The sequence below is a fragment of the Danio rerio genome, chromosome 20 (assembly GCF_052040795.2).
Source record: "Danio rerio strain M-AB ecotype USA chromosome 20, GRCz13ab, whole genome shotgun sequence".
Taxonomy (NCBI): domain Eukaryota; kingdom Metazoa; phylum Chordata; class Actinopteri; order Cypriniformes; family Danionidae; genus Danio; species Danio rerio.
In genome coordinates this window covers 26,573,261-26,597,500 of record NC_141040.1, presented here as the reverse complement: position 1 = coordinate 26,597,500, position 24,240 = coordinate 26,573,261, and the positions used below count along the sequence as shown (strand labels likewise).

At 35.4% G+C, this 24,240-nt stretch overlaps 2 protein-coding genes across 14 annotated transcripts in view; one reads left to right on the top strand and one right to left on the bottom strand.

Moving 5' to 3' along the window:
- scfd2 (sec1 family domain containing 2) overlaps positions 1-19,996 on the bottom strand; it is a 267,076-nt gene extending 247,080 nt beyond the window's left edge. For all 7 annotated transcript variants that reach the window (XR_015518043.1, XR_015518042.1, XR_015518041.1 and 4 more), the window contains 2 exon segments: positions 19,080-19,996; positions 17,527-17,695 (listed from right to left, as the gene is read on the bottom strand). Coding sequence is in view for 4 of the 7 variants with exons in the window: in XM_087297871.1 (XP_087153997.1) it covers positions 17,527-17,695; positions 19,080-19,893 (983 nt within the window). In the remaining 3 variants the exon portion in view is untranslated.
- Positions 19,997-21,070: 1,074 nt separating this feature from the next.
- fip1l1a (FIP1 like 1a (S. cerevisiae)) overlaps positions 21,071-24,240 on the top strand; it is a 56,715-nt gene continuing 53,545 nt past the window's right edge. For 6 of the 7 annotated variants that reach the window (XM_087298159.1, XM_087298158.1, XM_087298157.1 and 3 more), the window contains exons 1-3: positions 21,071-21,171; positions 21,266-21,356; positions 22,780-22,825. In XM_087298159.1, coding sequence (XP_087154285.1) covers positions 21,287-21,356; positions 22,780-22,825 — 116 coding nt within the window. In that variant the 5' untranslated portion in view covers positions 21,071-21,171; positions 21,266-21,286. Of the gene's footprint in view, positions 21,357-22,779; positions 22,826-24,240 lie in introns of all 7 variants that reach the window. The other variant, XM_087298162.1, reaches the window with a different exon arrangement.

Below are 24,240 nucleotides of genomic sequence, written 5' to 3'. Positions count from 1 at the left end.
ATCTGAGTCATTTAGATCAAAGAATTAATTATATAATGTTTCTCTCTGTCTTGCTGCCATACACGCGCTGTCAGCAGCAAAGCCAAGCGAAAGTAAATCATGCTTAAAATAAAAATGACGATGGCTTAGAAAGTGAAACCAAAAGCCGTATCACCGACATTTTAGGAAACTTAGAAAGCCTGAACAGACGCATTTTAAAGTCCCAAAATGCGTGTTGACAGTTCTCACACACAAACAACAAGAAGTAGAAAACATGTAGGGTTAGAGAAGAATTTCCACTGGTTAATCAATCGCGGATGTTTGGCTACAGGGTAGATACAAAGAAAAAAAGGATGATAATAAAAAAATAAATGTCACCAAATATATCTGACCGGCTGTTAATATAGCTGGGCGGCTTGCTGAAGTAAAGTCTATGTGTATGAAGCACTGGCTTGAGTGAGTGATTCAATGACTCATATATACTTCACTTGTTTCTTTAATGGATGAATGGGACTTTTACAACAAATCTCTTTGATGAACAATTCAATGACAAATACATTTTTAACAGATACTTGCTGCCACACACTATAATTGATACAATCTCCACTTAAAGTGTCAAGTTTCAAATGGTTATTTATTCTAGTTTGATCACAATTAATTAATCAGTGTTCTCTACAGCATCTGATCTAGGAACTGTCAACCTTCCAGTACTTTTGGAATTATTTTTTATAAATCACTATTAATCTTAAGAAAATCAATGACAATCCACAGTCCAAGCTTTTCTTGTCACAAAGGAAAATGGGCTGCAAAAAAGGTTCTTAAATCTGCTAAGTATTTCCAGACCAAGCTTGCCATTTCATGTCAAAACACAAATGTCACTCGTCTCAAAGAGATTGGAGAATGACTGTTACATAAGCTTCATTTGGAGAAGTACGAAAGATGGCAAACAAAGAGACTTAAAATAAATTGGGTTGTTTCCTGCCTTTAGATCCATAGAGGATGAGATTATGTAACTGGTGGTTTCATTGATAATCGCAGTTGAATATTTTATCCTTTGCTTTGGTTTGATGTGCGGTTTTAACAGGTATTTTTAGTGGGCTCTGTGTGACCTAGACTTATAGTGGTTTCTTTGTTCCAATTACTGTTCATGTCTCCAGAAGGACATCACCAATTATTTTAGTGTGATGTAATAGTTTTTATATAACTTTTATTTCAACAACCTCCCCCCCCCCCCCCCCCCCCCCCACAAAAAAAAAAAAAAAAAACACGTCAAGCGCACTTTTATTCAAAAGTTTTGTGGTCAGTAAGATTTGATTCAGGGAAAAAGCTTTTATTCTTATCAAAGGTAGTAAACTTGTATAACTAAACACCACCCGATAAAGGTCTTGTCACCTTTTCAAGTTTTAGAAACAACAAATAACAATTTCACTTCTAGTTGATCATATCGTATCAGAAGTGGCTTTTATCAAAGGCAAAGCTACTGAATTAGAACAGTAAGGTCTGTCTTAGCTTAGACAAAAGTCTTGTCACTTAACAGAAATAATGTACAGTATAGAATATAAAGTGATGGTGCTGTGCAAAAAGAATTTATATTGTGTAGGACTCCAATGAGCTTAGAGGACTGCATCCATACATCTCTGCAATGACTCAAATAACTTATTAACAAAGTTTGCTAGAATAGCAAAGAAAGCGCTCTTGCAGGACTTCCAGAATTCATCAAGATTCTTTGTATTCATCTTCAATGCCTCCTCCATCTTACTCCAGGCATGCTTATTAATGTTCTTGTTTGGTGACTGGGCTGGCCAATCCTGAAGCACCTTGACCTTTGCTTTCAGGAACTTTGATGTGGAGGCTAAAGTATGAATAGGAGCGCTATCCAGAATTTGCCTTCTACTGTGGCTTGTAATGCAATGGGCAGCACAAATGTCTTGGTATCTGAGGCTATTGAAGTTGCCATCTATTCTGCCAATCTCTCGCACACCACATATTCAATGTAACCCAAAACCATGATTTTTCCTTCACCAAACTTGACTGATTTCTCTGAGAACCTTGGATCCATGCAGGTTACAATAGGTCTTCTGCACTATTTGTGATGATTGGGATGCAGTTCAACAGATGATTCATCTGAAAATCTACCTTCTGCCGCTTTTCCAATGACCAACTAGAAGTCAAGTTATTATTTCTTGCTTTTACACCTGGGATTGATGGATGACAAGACTTTGATCAGGTAATTTATTATGTAATATGTATATTTGTAGCATATATAAGTATATTTGATCAAAGATACAGTCTTAAAAATTTATATTACTACTGTCATTGTTAAATATTATTGCCATGATAACATATTTAAGAACTGTCAACTGATCTGTCAGAAAAACATAATTCCTTTTTTTATTTGTAAAATCATATACATTTCAAACAGTTTAATGCCGTTGCTCAAATAAAGAACCAAAAAAAAAAAAAAAAAAAAAAAAAAACAGGCTGAATTAAATATTCGGCAGCTAGCTCTCTGCAACTCTCACATGGTCGCCCACTGAAGCTAAGCAGGGCTGCGCCCGGTCAGTACCTGGATGGGAGACCACATGGGTAAGCTAGGTTGCCGCCGGAAGTGGTGTTAGTGAGGCCAGCAGGGGGCGCCCAACCTGCGGTCTGTGTGGGTCCTAATGCCCCAGTATAGTGACGGGGACGCTATACTGCTCAGTGAGCGCCGTCTTTCGGATGCGACGTTAAACCGAGGTCCTGACTCTCTGTGGTCGTTAAAAATCCCAGGATGTTCTTCGGGGTTTAACCCCGGTATCCTGGCCAAATCTGCCCACTGGCCTTTGTCCATCATGGCCTCCTAACCATCCCCATATTCAATTGGCTGCATCACTGTCTCCTCTCCACCAATCAGCTAGTGTGTGGTGTGCGGTCTGGCGCAAAATGGCTGCCGTCGCATCATCCAGGTGGATGCTGCACACTGGTGGTGGATGAGGAGATTCCCCCCACTGTGTAAAGCGCTTTGAGTGCCCAGAAAAGCGCTATATAAATGTAAGGAATTATTATTATTATTATTAAACACACAACAACAATAACAAAAAAAAAATATTGATCAAGTGAAGTAATTTTTCAATAAATACATATTCTATTTTTGTGTGGGTGCTGTGTTTGTGTATATTTAAATATTTATACATTTCAGGAATCTTTAATGAACAAAGTTCATATAACATTTTGTTTAAATAAAGATGTTACAGTCCTTTACTTTAACTTCTATAAGTTTTTTTGCTAATACATCATGATTTCCACAAAGAAACTAGGCAGCACATTAACATTAATAATCAGAAATGCCCCATGAGCACCAAATGAGCATACTGTTTTGATTTTGAAAGGATAATGCGACACAAAAGTCTGTAGTAACAATAATGAGAAATCTGCTTCGAATCACAGGAATAGATACAAATTAAAATATATGCCCATAAAAACCTTTTTTTTTAATCTCTAAACTGAAATAATAATTCACAATAATAGTAATTTAATAATTTACAAGCACTTATAATTTTAGATAAAAAGCTTTGATCACTGAACTATTTTAAAAACCTAAAGCCTGCTTAGTTAGAAAAAAACATCAAGTTTAAAAATGGTTGTGTAGTTTACAAAATTATGCATGGTTTAGCTCCCCCCTCTTCTCTCTGACGTTTACCAGTTTCATTTGTAGAAAACAGAGAGACTCAGGGTGCAGCTAGAGGTGACTGTATTATTCCACTTAGAAAAACTTATTTTGGTCAAGCTTGTTTTTGTTTTAAAGTATCTAATCATTGGAATATGATACCACAATTTGTTAGAGAATGTGAATCTTTTAAGTCATTTAAATATAATTTAAAGAAATGGCTTCTTAAAGGTGCAGGTGATCTGCTAAAATGCTAATCGGTTAGCATATTAGCTTTGGACGGCAGGGGAGGGACTGTGTTTCAAAGCCACGCCTCCTGAAATTGCAAACGTGCCCACCACGGCACGACAGCAGACAAGCCACTCGTTCATGTCATTCGCCAGTTAAAAGTGTACATAGTGTTTGGCCCGGGGGATGTGCAGGAATTTCCCTTATTACTAAGCAACACTTACATGCTATTTCAGAGCGGTACAGTATAGGGAACACGTCATAGGCTGTCAATGTTCAGAAATGACCCAATGTGAATATAAAAGCAGCTTTAGCTCAGTTAAAGGTGCAGTAGGTGATTGTCTTCAGAAGCATTTTCTGTTTTAAAACTATTTTAGCTTCATGCAGAGCTGATGTAGATTGGGTTGTGAATGGGTTTTATGCAAAGACCTGTTGTTCAGCTACTGAAATCTCCCGGTGAAAGATTGATTTGACTGTTTTCAGTTTAAAAAGGGCCTTTTACAGCATTGATAATGTAGATTTATATTTAGTTTAATAACAAAACATCAGTAAATAGCTATATAAAATAATAATAATAATAATAATAATATAATAATAAGTCATAATAATAAGTGTTTTATGTTGTTTATTTGAGTATTGTTTTTAGCTTGAATTTGTATCTTTATTGGTATGGCCTTTAACATCTGGCAAAGAGATTACCAATAAAAACTAGTCTTTGCCTTGGCTAGGCTAATTTGCGTACATTTATGTTCTTGGTGAACTTTGATTAAATGTACACTGTGTCTCATTGTGGAAATAAACTATAACAATTAGAAAACAATATTACTGTTTTTGTTTTTTGATCAAACGAAAGAAGCCTTGGTGAGTGGAAGACACTTCAAATCATAATATTTCCAAACTTTTCACCAGGAATCTAAATGGAATCTAAATGTGAAAAGCATCTATACTCACTATTTAATTGCCGTGTTGAACGGCTCAAATAAATGTACAGACAGTTTTATCCTTTCTGCCCATAAAGATAAGCCTCGTTCAGCTAAAATAAAGAAAATATAAAAATGCAATACGCATAAAAGCAACATCCTGTGACATAAATCTACAAAAAGACTGACACAGAAACACACATCACAAATCTCTCTCATCTGTGGCTCATTTTGTTTCATGTGAGACTCCCTGAGTGGAAGATAAATCCCAGCGAGCGGACACTAACCTTTAACACACACTGAATGCGCGCAGAGTCACAGGTTCAGGAGCAGTTTCTGTGCACTCAAAGCCCGCTGGGGGTTTAGAGTTTCTGCATGTATCAATACTGCATGTCTTCATCTCATTTAAATCTCCTTATTCCTCCAGCTCTACTACAAATAGACTGACTTTGATAACCGGTACAACCACAGAAGTTGAAAGAAGAGGAAAAATATGAAAAGAAGAGAACTGCTTTAGTCTTTATTGACTCTGAATCCTTTAGAAATCAGGTTAATTGGTGATTAGGTTATCAAGACAAATTTCTGATTAGCTAATATATTTTTGAGCAAACATTTTTACAGGATGGTTTGATCAAATGGAAATGATAGAATTAAGCCTTATTTATATAATTAATATAAATTAGAAAAACATATTAACGTGAAGATTTTAAGGTCACTTTTGAACTGTTAAATTCACCATGCTGAAAGAGAGTGTCAAAATAAAAACATGCAAATATACAGCTGAAAACTCAAATTGCATTAATAAAATGATGAGGGCTCATTTGAAAACTAATCTTTTTTTAAAAATATTTCCCCAAGTAATGTTTAACAGAGAGAAAAAAAACACATTAGTTTCTATTATATGTTTCCTCTGGAAAAAGTTTTATTTCTTTTAGGTTTGGCTGAAATAATATGGAAAATTTAAAAAACAAATGGACATAAATGGAAAAGTGTAATCACTGCTAATGTCAATGATATTAGCCCCCTTAATACTATTAAAATATGTTGAAACCTTCTCTTCATCAAACATCACATGAAAAATGTTTAAAAGAAATTTAGAATTTCACAAGAGAAATAGAGCTGTTGATTTTGCCTTCAAAACGGCAAAATCTGAAGAGGCAAAATGAGACAATGTGCTGAAAAGAAGGTGATATGAGGTAAGACAAGAAGATGTGGATATAACAAGACGTGATGAAAAGGGATAAGGTATGAGAAAAGACATGGAGAGGAAACGATGATGAAGAGAAGAAAATAGAAAAAGAGAAAAAAATAGAAGAAGAGAAGAAAAGAAAAGTAAAGTGAAGAAAAGACATGAGAAAAAAGAAAAGAAAGAAAATAGAACAGAAGAAAAGAGAAGAGATAAAACGAGAAGAGATGAAACAAGAAGAAACAAAATGAAATAAGAAAGAAGAGAAGACAGGAGATGAAACAAGAAGAAATTAAACGAGAAGAGAACAGGTGAAACGAGAAGAGAAGAGAAGAGAAGAGGAGAAAGAAGAGATAAAATGACAAGTAACAAGATAAAAAGAGAAGAGAAGAAACAAGATGAAATAAGAAGAGAAGAGAAGAGAAGACATGAGATGAAACAAGAAGAGATTAAATGAGAAGAGAAGAGATGAAATGAGAAGAGATGAGATGAGATGAAAAGAGATGAGAAGAGAAGAGAAGAGAAGAGAAGAGAAGAGAAGAGAAGAGAAGAGAAGAGAAAAAACGAAAGAGGAATGAAATGAAAAGAAACAAGATAAAAAGAGAAGAAACAAGAAAAGACGAAAGAGAAGAGATGAACTAAGAAAAAAGATAAAACGAGAACAGAAGAAACGAGAAGAGAAAGGACGAAAGAGAAGAGATAAAATGAGAAAAAACAAAATAAAGGGAAAAAAAAGAAACAAGAAGAGAAAAGACGAAAGAGAAGAGAAAAAATGAAAGAGAATAGATGAAATGAGAAGAAACCAGATGAAATGAGAAGAGAAGAAACGAGAAGAGGCGAAAGAGAAGAGATGAAATAGGAAATGAAATAACATGTGAAGAGAAAAGAAATGAGAAGAGAAGAGATGAAACGAAAAGGCAAGAGATGAATTGTGAAGAAACGAGATGAAGCGAGAAGAGGAGAAGAGAGATAAAGCAAGAAGAGAAGAGATGAAATGAGAAAAGAGATGAGATGAAACGAGAAAAGTTGAAACAAGAAAAGAGAAGAGATGAAAGGAGAAAAGAGAAGAGAAGAAAGGAGAAAAGAGAAGAGATGAAATGAGAAGAGAAAGAGAAGAAACAAGAAGAGGAGATGAAAGGAAAAAAAGAGAAGAGATAAAAGGAGAAAGGAGAAGAGCAAAAACAGATGAAACGAAAAGGGTAGATGAAACAGTAGCTGAAACAAAGAGTGGATGAAATGAAAAAAGAAGAAAGAAAATTTGCTTACATAAAATATGAGTCAAGAAATGGAGAGTTAAGAGGACAGAATGAGAAGTGATAAACAGAAGATGAACAGGACTGGAAAAATCTCAAGAGACCAGAGGAGATATCATTAAACAAATTAAGACATCCAAGAGAAGCTGAAAAAATAAAATATGAGAAAAGACATGAGAAACTGTAATAAGCAGAGAAGAAATGAGAGAGAGTAAAAAAATCTGAGACACCACAAGAAGTTGAGTTGAAGGAGTTGGGGCAATAATAATAATAATAATAATAATAATAATAATAATAATGATAATGATGATGATGATGATGATGATGATGATGATGATGATGATGATGATGATGGAGATAATGAGAAAAATGTAAAGAGATGAAATGAGACATGATGAGATATAAGGTAATCCACATGAGAACATGGGGACAGAAGACATCTGAACTGAACTGAACTGAACCGATCAGAGAAGAAATCTAAAGAGACTAGACGAGACAATGAACAACATTAAGTTAAATAAACAACAAGTAAAAATGAGACTGCAATAAGGCGATAAATTGAGGCAGGACAGGAGACATACTGTAAAAACTAAGGAGGAGAGAGAGATGACAAAAAGACCAAATGGAAAATGAAAGTCAAAGTTGAGATGACAGAGAGAAAGAGGAAAAAAGAAAATCACTAAATCTTTAAACACATTCCAAAAGCTATATGCAGAATTCATGTGTGGGCCTGAAGTGTGTTTGATGCCATATTCTGATTTAACAATGCAGCTGTCAATCAGATGCAGGAAACTAGTGGGAGGGATTTAGCATAGTAAACAATGTAAACAAAAACTTAAGTACTTGTTGCTAAGCATGCCAAATGCGTGACAAACAACAAAGTCTTGTCCTTTTAGCTCTCTGCGATATATGTGTCGCCTCTGCTTTGCTGATTATTTTGTATCTTTTTCTCACAGTCCAGTGTGGTCTATTTCTCTCCCCTTATGCATACACACACAACCACACTTTTCTATTACACCATGAAGGTTTAATGCTAGCTGGACAGGGCACAGAGTTAGGTAGACAGTTGTAAAACATAGGGTAGAAGTTTGGAGGGTGTGTCATCCACCCTAACATAAGCAAGTTGAGGAGTCCCACACACACAAAATCAAAGCACCACAGCTCTACCGCAGTGCCAAGAACAACCTATTACACCAGGCTGACTGGAACACACCTGACCACACACACACACATGGTCTACCAGTCCAAAAACAGATTCTTGGCCTATTGCAATTGTCTATTTGTATTACTGTAGGAGGAAATAAAAAAGTTATATGGATTGGTTGATGTTGAAGTCGAGCAAAGCGTGAAACACTTCTCCTTTAGCTAACCAAACGTGAAGTCCTAAAATTCGCTATAAGCGAAATTTCACACACAGCACAATCCATCCCACCAGAGACTGCATATGCTGCCGTTTTAAAGAACATAAATTCACATCCTTATGAAGTATCAAACCCAACCTACCAAAACACCAGACATGGCTTTCTTTACAAAGACGCTCACATTTCTCCCACAACCACACTAAAAAACACAGAGCGAACTGGACGTTTCTGCAGCCAGAACTGAATAGGCGCAGTGTACAAGCAGACTGTTATTAAAAGCCAGGTTTCTCACTGGCGAGGAAAAGGAAGTCTCCTATCAGCAGCCCGCGCTGGTCGTGCTCAAGACAGGCGCCTGAAATGACCACCCATAACAACACTAAATCTGGCGACCCTGAAACAGAGCCTACAATTACAAAGAGAAACACCATACAATAAAGAAGGTAAGATTAGTCAGAAAGCCCACAATTAGGATCCCAAAATAAAACCTTTTACAAATATTTTTCAGAGCCTATAGATTTAGCTGGGTTGGAATAACACATTGCAGCCAATTACATTCACCTGAGCTGACAAGAACAACGCCAATATCAGCCCCGCAGGGTTGGGTCTCTAAAACCCAATTTGAAACGGTATTATTAGTACCGTTTGCTAAGACAAACATCCTTATTAGTAATGCTCACTCATTCAGTAAGGTAAAGACAGCAAACCGTAGCCATGAGCATGCAGAAGAGCAGATTAATCCAAATAGATACACATTTCTGTATTTAAAAAGTCAAATTTTGACTGTTGAGAGCATCTCATCTAACTCATCAAACTTTTAGTGACACTTTTACAGCAAATTGCTCAGTGATTGTTGCTAAAAGCATGCTCTGTTTTGTCTAAAATATGACAGTGCTGCTCAAAAATGAAATGTCTGGTTAGTTCACCTGAAAATGAAAGTTCTGTAATTAATTTTAATTCATCTTCAGAACACAAAAATAAGCTATTTTAGATGAAATAGGAGAGCTCTCTGACCCTCCATGAGCTTATTTCACGCAGCCGCCATTTTAAAAATCGAAAGCGAGGCTACAGTGGAAAGAAACCTGGAAGTATAGGCTCAGCACTGTAAACATTGCAACAACATGCTGTGGACTACAAACCTTGAGCTGTATTCAAGATTTCAAAATGCAGATATGGTGTAAGCATCACTTTAATATAATTCAGTTAAGTTTAATTGAAACTATTTAAATTTAAATCTTCAAACAAAATCACTCTCTCTTAATAATACGCTTAATTGTCATCCTAGGCTTTAGTTAATGGAACCAGGTAAACACCATGGGGATCCTTCCCTGCTTCAACCTATGTAACCCAGTGAGCGATAAAACAATGCAGTCCTCTGCAATGTTCCAGGTGATACTTCAGGGTTTTTTTTCCCACCGCTGCCTCGATTTCACTTTTAAAATGACGGCCACGTGAAATCAGTCTATAGACAGCAACAGTCAATAAGACATTCAAGATCCAGAAAAAGCAACCAAAAATATTGTCAAAACTGTCAAATGTAATATATGAAGCTCCATGAACACATTTGTGCACATTATGCCATACTGCCTATAGTAAATGTGCACACTGATGACCTGACATGGAAGAAAATATACAGATTACCATTTACAATTTTTTCACACACTAGTGTTTTTGGAGCTTCATATGAATGTAGTTGAACAACATGGAAAGTTTTGACGATATTTTTGTTTCCTCCCTGCACCTTGAGTGTTTCGGGACTGTTTCTGGAGGATGAGGGAGCTCTCTAATTGCATGTAAAATATCTTAATTTGTCTTTATTTGGGTTTAGAATGACATGAGGGTGAGCAATTAATTTAATTTTGGGTAAACTGACCATTTAATACCTCAAAGCTCCATCATGCGATGAGATGATGTGAATACCAAATATGTTTCGAACTCATAACATGGTACAGTATTATACAAGAACTGCTGAGTCAATAGACTGTAATCATGATTGGTGTGGACATGAATAAAATCAGTTGCTGTTTTCCTGAAATTAGTTCATTTCAGCTGGACACAAGTAAAATGAATATAAATACTGTACAGTAAGCAAATTTCTGCAGTCTTGCAAACAGTTACTGTTGGTAGAGAGTCAACAAACTCAGCACCCTACTTCAAAAAGTACATAATGATGCTACAAACAGTACAGTTTTTTGAGGAGTGTTATTACTTGCTTTTTCTTTATAAAAGCTTTTAGTAATTACCTGCAGGGTAATAAAACAATACAATGGACTTTCCTTGAAGTCAGAATATCAAAGAGACATGTACACAATAAGTAGTCTACATTGATTTTTGCAAGTAAACAAACACCTAGAACATTCTAGTAAAAAGCTAAAACTCTCAGAAGTAAAGGTTGCAATTGGAAGCAAAAGTTATAACCTTAAACAAAATAACTCTTTTAAGAATGACTGATTCTGCAGTTCTTCAGAAAAGCACTGAAAATATCAGATTATTTAGTCAGACTACTGTCAGATTACTCTGTCTTCTTAAAGTGTAACCTATAGAAGCCTTTCTGAGAAGTAGAGGAATGAAAGAAAGCATTAAACTGTGTGTTTGGATGATCCATCTGATATGTGTGCTTATTCCATGACCCAGAACACTGGGCTAGCAAAACTCGGTCAGAAATGAATGACTTAGTTGGCATTATACAACAGTCTCGAGAGATGTTTAAGGACATTAAGAGTCCAGGGAGTAGAGTTGCTCTCTTGAGGATCAGCTGGGCCCTGTCAGAATACATCAAAAGAGTCGATATTTGCCTGGAGCCTGTCTAGACTCAGCTAAACAAACCGTAGGCTTGTGACTCGCTTCCCTGCTGAGCTAAAGCTAGAAATCCCCACGCTCACATTGAACGGATTTGACTGAGTGGAACTGGACCGGTTCTCCTCCACTGAGTCCCGGAGCTCCAACAGAGAATAAAACAGAGACTGGAAAAGAAGGGAACCGGTCTAGATACAGAGTGAGTGGGCAAAATGAATGTGCTTTTACCCTGAAATTTAAATTAGAAACATAAGGGAGGTGAAAAACACGGAACATGACATCCTAGGGAATACTAAAACTACTTGCAGCAACACAAAATCATTCATTCATGAGCAAACATTCATAGCTCGGTTAATGTGCAGATCACGTCATGACAGAATGACAGAATGAGCACATGCTGAGGTAATTAGCACACACGCCTACACAAATACTAAGAGATAATTGAAAACAACATTACAAGACTAAATCTAACATCTCAACACAGCCCTCACTGAACAAGCAAACAGTCTAAAAACACACATGATATATATCTTGCATTGTACTGTAGTATAATGCCTTCACAACCCCACAAAATACCATAGTAACCACCCAGAATACCCTAGAAACCACACAAAACACCATAATAATTCCCTATAACACCCTACTAGGCATAAAAGAACCCACTTGGCAAATCTTTACTATTTTGGTAACCACCAGAGGCATCATAGCTAGCATTACCATCGCAACCAAACAGAACACCAGTCATATCTGTGTGGGAAGTTTAATTTTTTTATAGTTAAATTAAAAACTGTTTTAAACTGTTTCAAACTAATTCTGCCTAAAACTTTCAACTTTTAAAACTGAATCAAAATTTCAATCTAGGCTTTCTCAAGCTAAGACCAAAGTCCCAAATTAAAATCAAATAAATTACTGATAATATTATAGACTTAGCTCATGAAAAAAAAAAAAACTAATGCCAACTGATATCAGAACATTTTATTCTTGCAAAGACTTGTGTCATCTGTCAGTCTAAATATTCAGCAGGCAATCTTTTAAGGGCCTTGAAACTTCCCCGTCTCAGCAGGTTGTTTTCACACCTCTAGTTTGCAAAAAGTCAGGAAAGTGGGTGCGTCCAGCTCTATTTAGGTGGGTGGGAGTGGCGAAAGAGGCAAGGGTTTACATAAAAAGGGCAGTTTCATTACGTGTACAGCAGCTCATTTTCACATCGGCAACACAAACACAGATGCAGGGGAGATAGACAGTGATTCGGAGAGCAGCATTTACAGCGAATCTGAGAGCTGTGTGGAAGTGGAGGATTTTCAGTTCATAATATTGTAGTGATATTACTTTAAACTTAGTAACTAAATCATTTCTACTAAGGTCTTTAAAAACTGAAAGAGTACTGCTGATGATACTAACTAACTTTTCCATCTGAATAAACATAAACAAAAAACATTGATCGCACACTTAACAAACCCGTAAAGACAGGACAATCAACATGAACTAGAGCAGGGACTTTTTTTAAAAGAAGACGAGTGGTAAATCAGGATTTCACCATTTTCAGATTCAAAAGCTCTTAGGTAAAAAATGTTCCTTACAAACATATTTATGTCGCATGTTGGCAGACCACTGTAATCCACACATGTGGATCCATACACGAGATGTGCTCTCATTGCAGGAAAACGGAAACAAAAACTTTGTTGCGGAACATTTATAAACACAACACTGACAATGTCTCCAAACAATAGTTCTACTACTTGTTTGAATTATGGTTGGCAACACAACATGGCGTCTCTCTGAACACTGTAACAGGTAAAAAGAGTCTTCAAACTTATATCCTGCATGTTAATGTAGTTGCATTTCGTTCACAATAGAGCACGCTGATTGGTTCAAAGCAAGTCTTTCTCATGAATTAATAAACAGATGTGCTGAAAACTCGATGTTTCTTTGTACCGATACAGACAGCTAATCTCTATGATCAACACAATCTTAACGAATTTACACAATGACCCCATCGCTGTGACGTTGCTTTAAAAAAATGTTATGAACTAAAAGAAAGAATTTGCTCTAAACTATTTTCACTTTATAGCTAAATATATGTGTCCTAATAGTGTTTTATCAACATGAGACATATATATGACTGTCAACATCTGAAAAAATGCGTTTGGGTGTTTCGTGACCCTTTAAAACACTGAAGAAACATTTGGTTCATAAATAAATATTTAATTCACACTGCTCTGATTTTCTCCACAGTCCAAAGACATGTGATATAATTGAATCGAATAAACTCGATTGGCAGTAGTGTGTGAGTGTGTGTGAATGAGTGTATGGGTGTTTATGCACTGGGGGTTATCATCTACTTCACGGAACATATGGTAGAGTAGTTGGCAGTTCATTGCACTGTCGCGACTTCTGATAAATCAGGGACTAAGTTAAAGGAAAATTAATGAATAAATGAATGAATGAATGAATGAATGAATACTCAAAACAAGATCAAATTATATCTGTGGCTACTCTATAGTAATTTTTCGACTGTAATAACCTTTAATACCTCCATGGATTATGGACTCCGCATATGGGGTGGCTTATATACAGTATATATAGTACTGAATAAATCTTAGACCGTCAGGGAGACAGCATCTTATCTCAGCATTTGAAAGCACCTTCAGGCTTATTTAGGATCAGTGAATATTTTTTATAGTCCTTCAGAGAAATGTGCCAAGCCTGTCGGACATTTTCCTGTGCTTATGCTGCTGCAGTCAAGCACATGATTGCCCAAGAAGAAAGCATGTCCACATAAGGCCAACATTTGCATATGCTTACAACACACATCTCATTTAAAGGAAGAAATCTCTTCAGTGGTTTTGTGTTGACTAATTCATGTTTTGAAAAGCAAAAAGATTCAGGAAAGGTCAAGAAAATGGTGTAAAAACTAAATTCTGATTGCTTTAAGAGGCTAACATTACAAGAGGCCCTCAAGGAAAAATCAAAAGCTAAAAAGAGGGGGGGGGATTGCCACTTTGAAGCAAAACACTATGGAAAACATTTCTAAATCAAGTTGAATATGCACTTATACACACATCAAGTGGCATCAAGACCTCTAAACTGAAAACCAAAATATACTTCCGATATGCAAAAGGTGATTCAATATTCATCATCAGGACAGATCTTAAATCAGTACATATGCAGAGTGACTGCTAAATCAGAGCAAGACAACAAAGAAGTACCTCGGATGTGTCAGACTCATCTATCTACACTCATATAGACAATAATTTACACCGGGGCATTGAAAGTTGTCCCATTGAGTCTCTGCAGCATCTGGCTAACAGTGAGCGCTTGTATATTTACATGGAGGTCTCAAGAGTGTGTTTGTACTCAGCACTGTGGTGCTACTGTAACCAGTAATGGTAGTAAAGGGATGTGGCCTTGACATTTGGTGTGTATTTGTGCATACAGGTTAACAAAAAAAAGTGTTTTAATTATTTCCATCAACGGGGACTGAATAAGGCTGAGATTTACATTTACATTTACATTTAGTCATTTAGCAGACGCTTTTATCCAAAGCGACTTACAAATGAGGACAAGGAAGCAATTTACACAACTAAGAGCAACAATGAATAAGTGCTATAGGCAAGTTTCAGGTCTGTAAAGTCTAAGAAGGGAAGTATTAGTAGTATTAGTATTTTTTATTTTATTTATTTTTTTTTTTTTTGAGATGATCAACAGACACAATGGAGGGCCAAAATGGAGATCAATCTTACAGTGGCACCAAATGTAATACACTGTAAAAAATGCTTGGTTTCACACAATCTCTTTATGTCATCCTTAAACAAATCAGTTATTCAACTTAAAGGTTTTTACAATTTAAAGTTAATTGAACATAAAACAATTATGTTGTTCCGCCAAAAAAAAAAAACGTTGTTTCAGCTTATTTTAAAGAAGTAATTTGAGCAAACAGCACTAATATTTGTGTGTGTGGAGTTTATTTATTGAGATTGCTCAAAGTGGGGTTATTACAGAATATCCCATAAATGCAATCAAAACTGAATTCTTTCTACAGGCAAATGTGCTGTTCTGCCTGATGGGATCTGGAAGGAAAACAGACATATGAAACAAGTTCCTCTTGTAACAAACCCTCACGTCTAACATGTGGTTTAGACCTAATGGGTTGTAAACAGCGTTTGGGTTTCCATACTGATGCCATTTGACTTCCAGATGAAGTAGGTTTAGTTGATACTCTTTGCAATCTTGTATCAAGAGAAAACTATATCAATCTATGACAATCCACCACCACAAAAAAACATAAAAAATCATCTGCCAGAAAGGTTATATGGTGTCAATTATGCAAAAATTTATAACTGTTGATGTTTTCACTCATGACTTCATGAGTTCAATCAAAGTACAAAAGTGCAAAACATTTAAGCAAAAAAAATCCCCATCCAAATAGCATGACTGGGTTCATTTAGGAAAAACACCATTTTCCATTTAGACAGTGAGTGAGTTCACAAAATGTGTTAAAACAATTGAGAAGCATGACAATATCATACAGAACAGCAGAAATTTGGGGTCATTCATTACCACAACCCACCCCGTAGGAAATGACATCGGCAAAAACTCCAGAAAACCCATTTAGTTATTCAAATACACACATTTATGATGACCAAAGTAATGGTGGTTCTCCATTATAAATACTTGGCTGGGCATTGTTCCCGTGCCAACATGTGGGGAACTGAGTGTCATGGTTTTTTATGTTTTTTTTCTTTCTGTCTGTGAACACACAGACTCTGAAAATGAACGTGATTATGAAATAGATTTTTCTGAACCTCTACCAGCACTGAGGTTTTTGGTCTAAACCTAATACAGTAAGAACATTCCCCAACAGTGATGACAAAACTAACAATGTGGATAAAAGAAATCTGAAGATGTAAAAGCAGCTGCTGTTTTCTATTGTGTCCTTAATAAATATTAAACAAAAAAAAATTGGGAAAGATTGTTATCTGCAAAACTAAACAGAAAACCCAAAATTCTTTGCCCTCTTGCTTCTCATTTGTATTTTTTTATCTTTATTTATAATTTTGACTAACTGACTGATTGTAATATTGAGGCAACACAGTGATCTCCATTCATTTTCTATTCGGCTTACTCTCTTTATTAATCAGGGTTCACCACAGAGGAATGAACTGCCTACTTATCCAGGATATGTTTTATGCAGCGGATGCCCTTCCAGCTGCAACCCATCACTGGGAAACACCTATACTGATAATTTAGCTTACCCAATTTAAATATAGCACAGGTCTTGGGACTGTGGGGGAAACTGGAGCACCCGGATGAAAACCATACGAACACGGGGAGAACATACAAACTCCAAACAGAAACGACAAACTAACCCAGCCGAGGCTCGAACCAGCGACCTTCTTGCTGTGAGGCGACAGCACTACCTAATGCGCCACTGCGTCGCCCCTAAGTGAAATCATTTGTTCATTTTATTTTTTTTTTGCACTAACATTTTATATTTTAAATTGTAAATACTGACTTCTTTTCTTGTTATATACAGTATATATTTAAAGGTGACATGAAGTAATATACATTTTTTAACAAGTTAGGTTTAATTATTTATTCGCAGTAATATTTACAGTTTTTAATTATTGAATACAGACTGTTTACTTGTACATTATATATTAGCAGGTGACATGACATGATATCCTTGTTTTAAAATAAACAATTTTAATGATAAATTTGAAGTAATATTAGCCATTTAACTGCCTCTTACCTTAAGTACAGTATATGTTTTTAATGTGACATGAAGTGATATACTTATTATTATAAACATTCATGATATAACTTTTAATATGAAAGTAAAATAAAATTAAACAAAACATTTGTAATTTGTGACATCAAATAAACCCAAGATTTGTGTAAATAATTTTAGTAGAATTACAAACAAACATGTAATTAGTTTATATTGTATAAAAAATAATATTTTTATGTGTGTAAATAAATAAATAAATTCTTTATTGATTAAACTTATCACAATGTACCACTGTGTGAACATGTTTGTCTGCTGTTTTGTATGATATTAACCTTTTTTTTTTGTTTTGTTTTTTCTGAATAATTTTCATGTGAGCTTTAGCAAACCTTATTACTCCTTATTTGCATCCTGTAAACATGTAAATGTTCTTACTGATTCTGTGCTAAGCAGCCTGGTGCCAAGATGCCCTTCGTATCAGTTGTCGGTTTCAGATGTGTGAGCTCCAGCATGTCCACCTGAACATCTGTCACATGACCAGGCAACTGTGGCAAAACTGATAGAATTTTTTCAGCAAGATTGTCCCCATGGTGGCCAACAGCTCCTAGTTTGAAGAATCAGAGAAAAAGGAAATAGTTATTTTAAAGGCCGTAGCATAACAAGTTGTGCATAAACACCATGATATAACTTTGTAAGATGGAGACTCGTTCTAACAACGAAATACATTTTAATAGGCGTTTTCTGTAAACCCTAATACAAACGTATGAGTCAACAATTATTTTATTTTAACATTTTGACCCAAATAAATACACTTAAATGTCTTTTTTTCTCACATAGTGTGTTCTCTTTCCATTAATCTGAAATGACCTGAAATGTATATGAAAAAAATGGATCTGACTCTAGTGCAATCCCTCCAGGATTTTGAGAGTCCAATTGTTCTTGAGATAAAAAAAAAATATATATATAAAAATTTTACCTGTTATTTTTATTATTATTTCTCAGTATTTTCTTAGCAAAACACAGAAGTTGAAACAAATAATGCTATACGATTTGACAATAAATCATCACAAAATTTGTAGATTAATGCTGAAAATATATATAAGTAGCTGCAAAATACTAAAGACAGGGTTCGTACAGTTGCCTGGAATCATTAAAAATGCTTGAATTTTGGTGTAGTGTTTTCAAGGTTTGAAAAGTGCTTCGATTTTGAAAAATTAAGGTGCTTGAAACAGCTTAAAGATTTTACTGTTTTGCTTTCATAAAAATGTATTTTACTAAATAGGTAATAATATATATATATTTGGGGTGACGCGGTGGCGCAGTGGGTAGCACGATCGTCTCACGCATTTGTTATAGGTGTATTGGGTAAGCCAAAAATTGACCGTAGTGTATGAGTGTGAATGAGGGTGTATGGATGTTTCCCAGTGATGGGTTGCAGCAGGAAGGGCATCTGCTGCACAAAGTATATGCTGGATAAGTTGCCGGTTCATTCCACTGTGGCGACCGCAGGTTAATAAAAGGACTAAGCCGAAAAGAAAATGAATGAATGAATGAATGAATGCATACATGTATATCTGCACATGTGCCTATAAGCATGATCTTTTGTCTTTTTTATCTGTGCCTTGTGAAAAGTTTTATTAATTCACTATTTACACTTCCTTGGGTGTTTCCAAAACTTTCTAAATGTCTTTCTTCTGTTGATCACACAAAAATATATTTTAAAGAATGCTGAAAACCTGTAACTATTGACTTCTATAAAAGGACAAGTGCATGCGATGGAAGTCAATGGTTACAGGTTTTCAGCATTCTTTAAAATATCTTTTTCAAAATATATTTTTGTGTGTTCAACCAAAGTGTTCCATACATTTAAGAGAAAGAAACTCTTAAATGTATGGAACAAGTGAAGGATGAGTAAATGATGACGAGTGTATGGGTGAACTATCTGTTTAACTACTAATGACTTAATATTCAGACAGATTGGACTGCACCTGTAAGATCAAGAGTTCTGTCCACAAACACTACTGATGCTTTATTAGGGGCCGTCTTCCTCCTGTTTTTGGCTTGTGGAAGATTGGCCAGCTCGGTTGCGATCAGACGGCTCATCGGACCCACCGAAAAGCTCTCCTCACGGGTACTGATGAACTCAAACAGGCCATTGAGGGTCAATGCAAGAGTTTTAATCTGAATCTGCAGCCCAGGTGGCAGAGAATGCACATCCATGTCCATCAGACTCCCAAATCTCTTCTTCTCCGGCCTCTTCTCATTGATGGACTCAAGATCAACGTCCAGTAAAGGAAAGAGATTAGAGAAGGCAGGTAAAAGATGGAGGTGCTCTGTCAAAGGGGCGAAGACCACGGGAGCGTGCATGACCTCAGCAGTGTAGTTCATATCACCCATCCATTCACATAGTTTCTCCTCGAACTGCTCAAACACCGGGTTCCCCTCCAGATCAGCGTTCACATTATTAGCAAGCAGGTGAATAGAGTGAGGAACAGTCGTGAAAACCACACAGTACTGGAAGTGGCTGAGGGAAATGATGTCCTTTATAATGTCTGCGGTTCTACCTTTTAACACAGTGCTGACCACAAACACAGCTTTGGGTTCATTCTGTGCACCCGCTTCAAAGCTCGAGAACTGCTTGATGTTTCGAGCTCCAGCCTCGAATAGTAGCGCAGCTCCTCCGTTCCAGTGGAGACTCTCCGAGCACCGGTCATCCATGAAAACAACAGCCTTTTTTACCTTTGACAGCACCTTCTCCCACGTCTGACCGGGGAAACACACGAGACCATCTGCGGGCAACATATTTCCGCTAATGTCGGCGTTTTTAAATCTTAAGAAGCGATAAAACAGAGCAACTGTCAAACAGACACCACTCAAAACAAACCCATGTGAGTCTCTCGAAGGTGACGTGGCGCAGAGGCGTCGCGATAATATTGCGTCATTGTATCAGCTGTTTATTTGTTTTCATTTTTGAGACTTACAATGTTGTATATTAAACATGTAGGTATACTTATTGCATACGTAGCAATTTTTAAAAATCGATTACTCTATGATTATATATCTATATATTTTTAAATATATCTACGTTATTTTAGAACATACAAAATATATAGTTTTTATATAATTAAAAACAAAACAGACAGATGTGTATATATTTTATATATGAATATATATATATATATATATATATATATATATATATATATATATATATATATATATATATATATATATATATATATATATATATATATATATATATTTATTAATTTATTTATTTATTTATGAATAAAAATTTTATATTCCGTTTTATTAATATCCCAATAATATAATTCTTCATCTAAGTAGGCTATTTGATTTAACATAACTGACTTTTTATGCCTACCTGAATTCAGATATGTTCATTTTCGAAATGTTGCAAACATAGAAATAATTGAGATTTATCAGTGACCTAAAATTAATTTAAAAAAATGTTTTAAATTTAAACAAAATATGTGTTGAGTAAACATAATATGGGTGAATAAATGTTCATTCAAATCTAAATAAATAAACAAATACATGTATTTTAAAATGTAAACGTTAATAAATAAATAAATAAATAAATAAACAAACAAATGAATGAATGAATGAATGAATGAATGAATGAATAAATAAATAAATAAATAAATAAATAAAGAGCTCTGTCCACACTCTGTGCTCAGCTTATGCTCCTTGAGAGAATGAAACGAATTATTATCTATTGTAAAAAAAATAAAAATAAAAGTCAAGATCTAAAATTAAAGATATAGACAAATAATTGAATAAATAAACAAACAAACAAGCATTTATTAATTCCTTTAAGGCTTCCAGAAATTCTCGGCAGGATAAATTGGCAAGACCAAAAGAGGGGGGAAGTTTCAATGTAGCTTTCACAGAAGGGGCTTTTTATTGGAATATAATTTTGTAGCCTTTAATTTGTGTTGATGTTGGAACTTCCTGCGCGCCCCGCAGAGCACACGTGCACGTGCAGTGCGATGTGTCTCTCTGGTAACGCGCACCTGCTAGAGCAGCACGCGGCGTGTCACTGTGACAGCTGTGACGGTAAACCCTAAAACTTTCACCACACCACATAAACGTAACTTGTCGAACTCGCTGAATCACTGAGTTAAACTTAGCCTCTGGTCTAAAAACAAAGTTCAAATTCCCGGAGGTGATCATGTCTACGAAAGAGGTAGAGAAAACAGCTGATGAGAGCGCTGATGAGGAGACGGACTGGCTTTATGGAGGTGAGAAATAAACACATTGATGATTAAACTTTGAAAACTTGTGTGAATTGATTCAGCAACGAGAATAAAACGCCCTCGTGGTGAGATCAATAATCACTTGACCAGCATCTACCAAATTAAAAGCATTTGTGACCTGACCCTATGTTGACAGCAGAGACCGTTATTTATTCAGCTGCACGCGTTTCATAACATTTACTTTCAAATCACCCCCTTAGTGGCAGCATATGGCATTGATACATTTGCACACACCTAACATAACACAACATATGTTAAGAGAGGGCTGCTACATTAGTACAGCTGATTTAGACAGCTCGTTTCAGACGTGTGTATTATTTTTGTTAACGTGTTATTTGTTTGTTAAATGTTACTCAATGTTACTACAGAGGGCATATAGGGGGGGGGGGGCAATCAATACAACTGAAGACGTTTTAATATATCAGGTTTTAAAATCGATTCATTGTTAAATTCAAAGCATTTTAGGCAAATAAAGGAACTATTATCTATTCGAAATACACTTTTTTACATTAAATCCGTTAACAATGTAGTTAAGCAAGTACATTTTAGTTGTGTTTCTTTTGTAAATAAAATTATTTGAAACTTTACAAAATAGTTTGATTAGAGTTAAGTTGTTACCAAAACAGCTAAAAGATAACTTACCCAGCTTGTAATGCGAAGCAATGGGTCTTTATTACAGCCCTACAACATAAAATATATCAGTGGTTACTATGTATCTTCTAAACAGTGCCTTTGTAACATGATACATTAAGACTATAAGTATCTAATTTCTGTAGTTAGAGAATGCATCAATCAAGTTCTGGAAGTAAAAATATTTTGAAAGTGATTTCCTACAATATTTGCCTTTAAAGATTGACCTGTCGTGGGCTATCCATTGTATATAGTATGTATTTGTTAAACCTAAATCTATATTAATTAAATGTTTTTAACAGTGGAATTTATTTGAAAATATGTTATCAATGGTGATGTCCAAAATGTCCACCATTAAGCTCTTCCCACTCTCGTGAATGACTGCAAATGGTGGATTTGTGTCATTCGCTCTACACTCTCAAACATTTAAATATATTTTTATGAGTAGTAAACAAAATCGAAACAGACTATTTTAGAACAACTAACAAATTTATTTTAATATATATATAAAAATGTGTTTTATATCTCTATTTTTTATTTCATTGAATATTTTGCAGGGAAACTGTAACTTCCCCCTCTTTCACATTCTATTACTTATAATCTTTTTAGTCATATTTTCATGTAATTTTTTTGCTTCAAATCACAGTTTGAAATGTTGTGATGACCCATTAAAAATTATTTTATGACCAATGCTGCTAAAAAAAAAAGCATATAATGCAACGCAAGACAATAGTTGAGAGATGTACGAATGTTAATTTTTATTTTTTTATTTGAAAAGATGACAATTTTGAGGAAGAGGAGACAACTGAGAAGGAAGTTTTCAGGTAAGTGTGCTCAAGCAAGTGTCTTTAGTGTTGTTGGATTAAATAAATAATAGCTATAGCTGAAGTCTTACTAGTCAGCTCTGATGGAAAACACTATAAAAGTGGTCTTTTCACTCTGCATTACCTGCAGATTACTGTAATAATATGCATTCACACAGTCACATGTATTGTAAATAGTTATTATTAAAGACCCTGTCTTTAATATAAACAATTTTGAAATACAAATAAACTATCAATCAAAGGTCCTGTGAATTTATAATAAGTTTTTTAGATGTTAGTATCAATATATTAGTTTTAAGGATATCTATAAGTTAGACACTTCCACATGGATCAATGACTTTTAGTATTAAAATGAAAATATTGAATTTTTCTCTAGTATTTGACATATCCCGCCCCCCTTCAAGACTCTTTTCATTTGATGCGCTTGAGCTTAATCACCCTGACTGGCAAAGCTATGATAAAAACACAACACTAATGGCTGTTTTTTTTTTTTTTAAGGAATGGGCTATTATACAGAATGTCTCGCCCTCTCTTCATGTTACCTTTAAGATCACGTCAAACATGAGAGGGGTCTGGCTGCAGACTCGGTGCAGTGCAATCTGAGCTGCATCCAATGCTTTTTAATGTGCTCGCCTAACTCCACCCCTACCCGCCACAGTGACGTCACTCACTCCATTGAGTGCATTGGGTCTGACATTGCATCGCTGAGTGATGCAATCTCAGCCTGCATCATAAAGGCTGCATCCAGATACTATTGTCAAACATTGATTAAAATTTGCACATTTCAAAATACTTCACAGGACCTTTAAGAATGTTGTTTGGAAGATTTTGTGAATATGGCCCCTGGATTTTTATCTAGATGAATCTGATTGAATAGATATGCAGGTATGAACTAACTTTGGATTAATTCTTGCAGTATTATGTTGACACCTTTTGTAGCTTTTATTAGCCAGTTGATTTATTAATCTTTACAAATAACTTTTTTCAGCAGTTTTTCCGGACATTTAATTTGCATATACAAATGTGCTTCATCAGCATTTACTAATAGATCCTTCAATTCTATCTCACACACACACAGACACACAGACAAACATTTAAACTCTGCTGTTTTAGGATTTTCAGCTCCTGGCAATGTCAGTAACTTTCAGGTCACTTTAGCCCCGACCGCTTTTGCATTTGAAATGAGAGTTTACAAAATCTAATGATGTGTCGACTCAGAGCAAGAGAGGCTGACACATTTATTTCCTGTTAGGGCATGTAGCTCTGTACAAATGAAGCGTGTACATTTAATGCCTGTTTCACCGCTTAGTAATGACCATGGCTTGCGCATGTGACGCATCCTTTTTTTTTGGCAAAAATACTATGGAAGCGGATTAAGCCATGCGTGTCTGATGGAACTCTTTGGACGCTTGTTA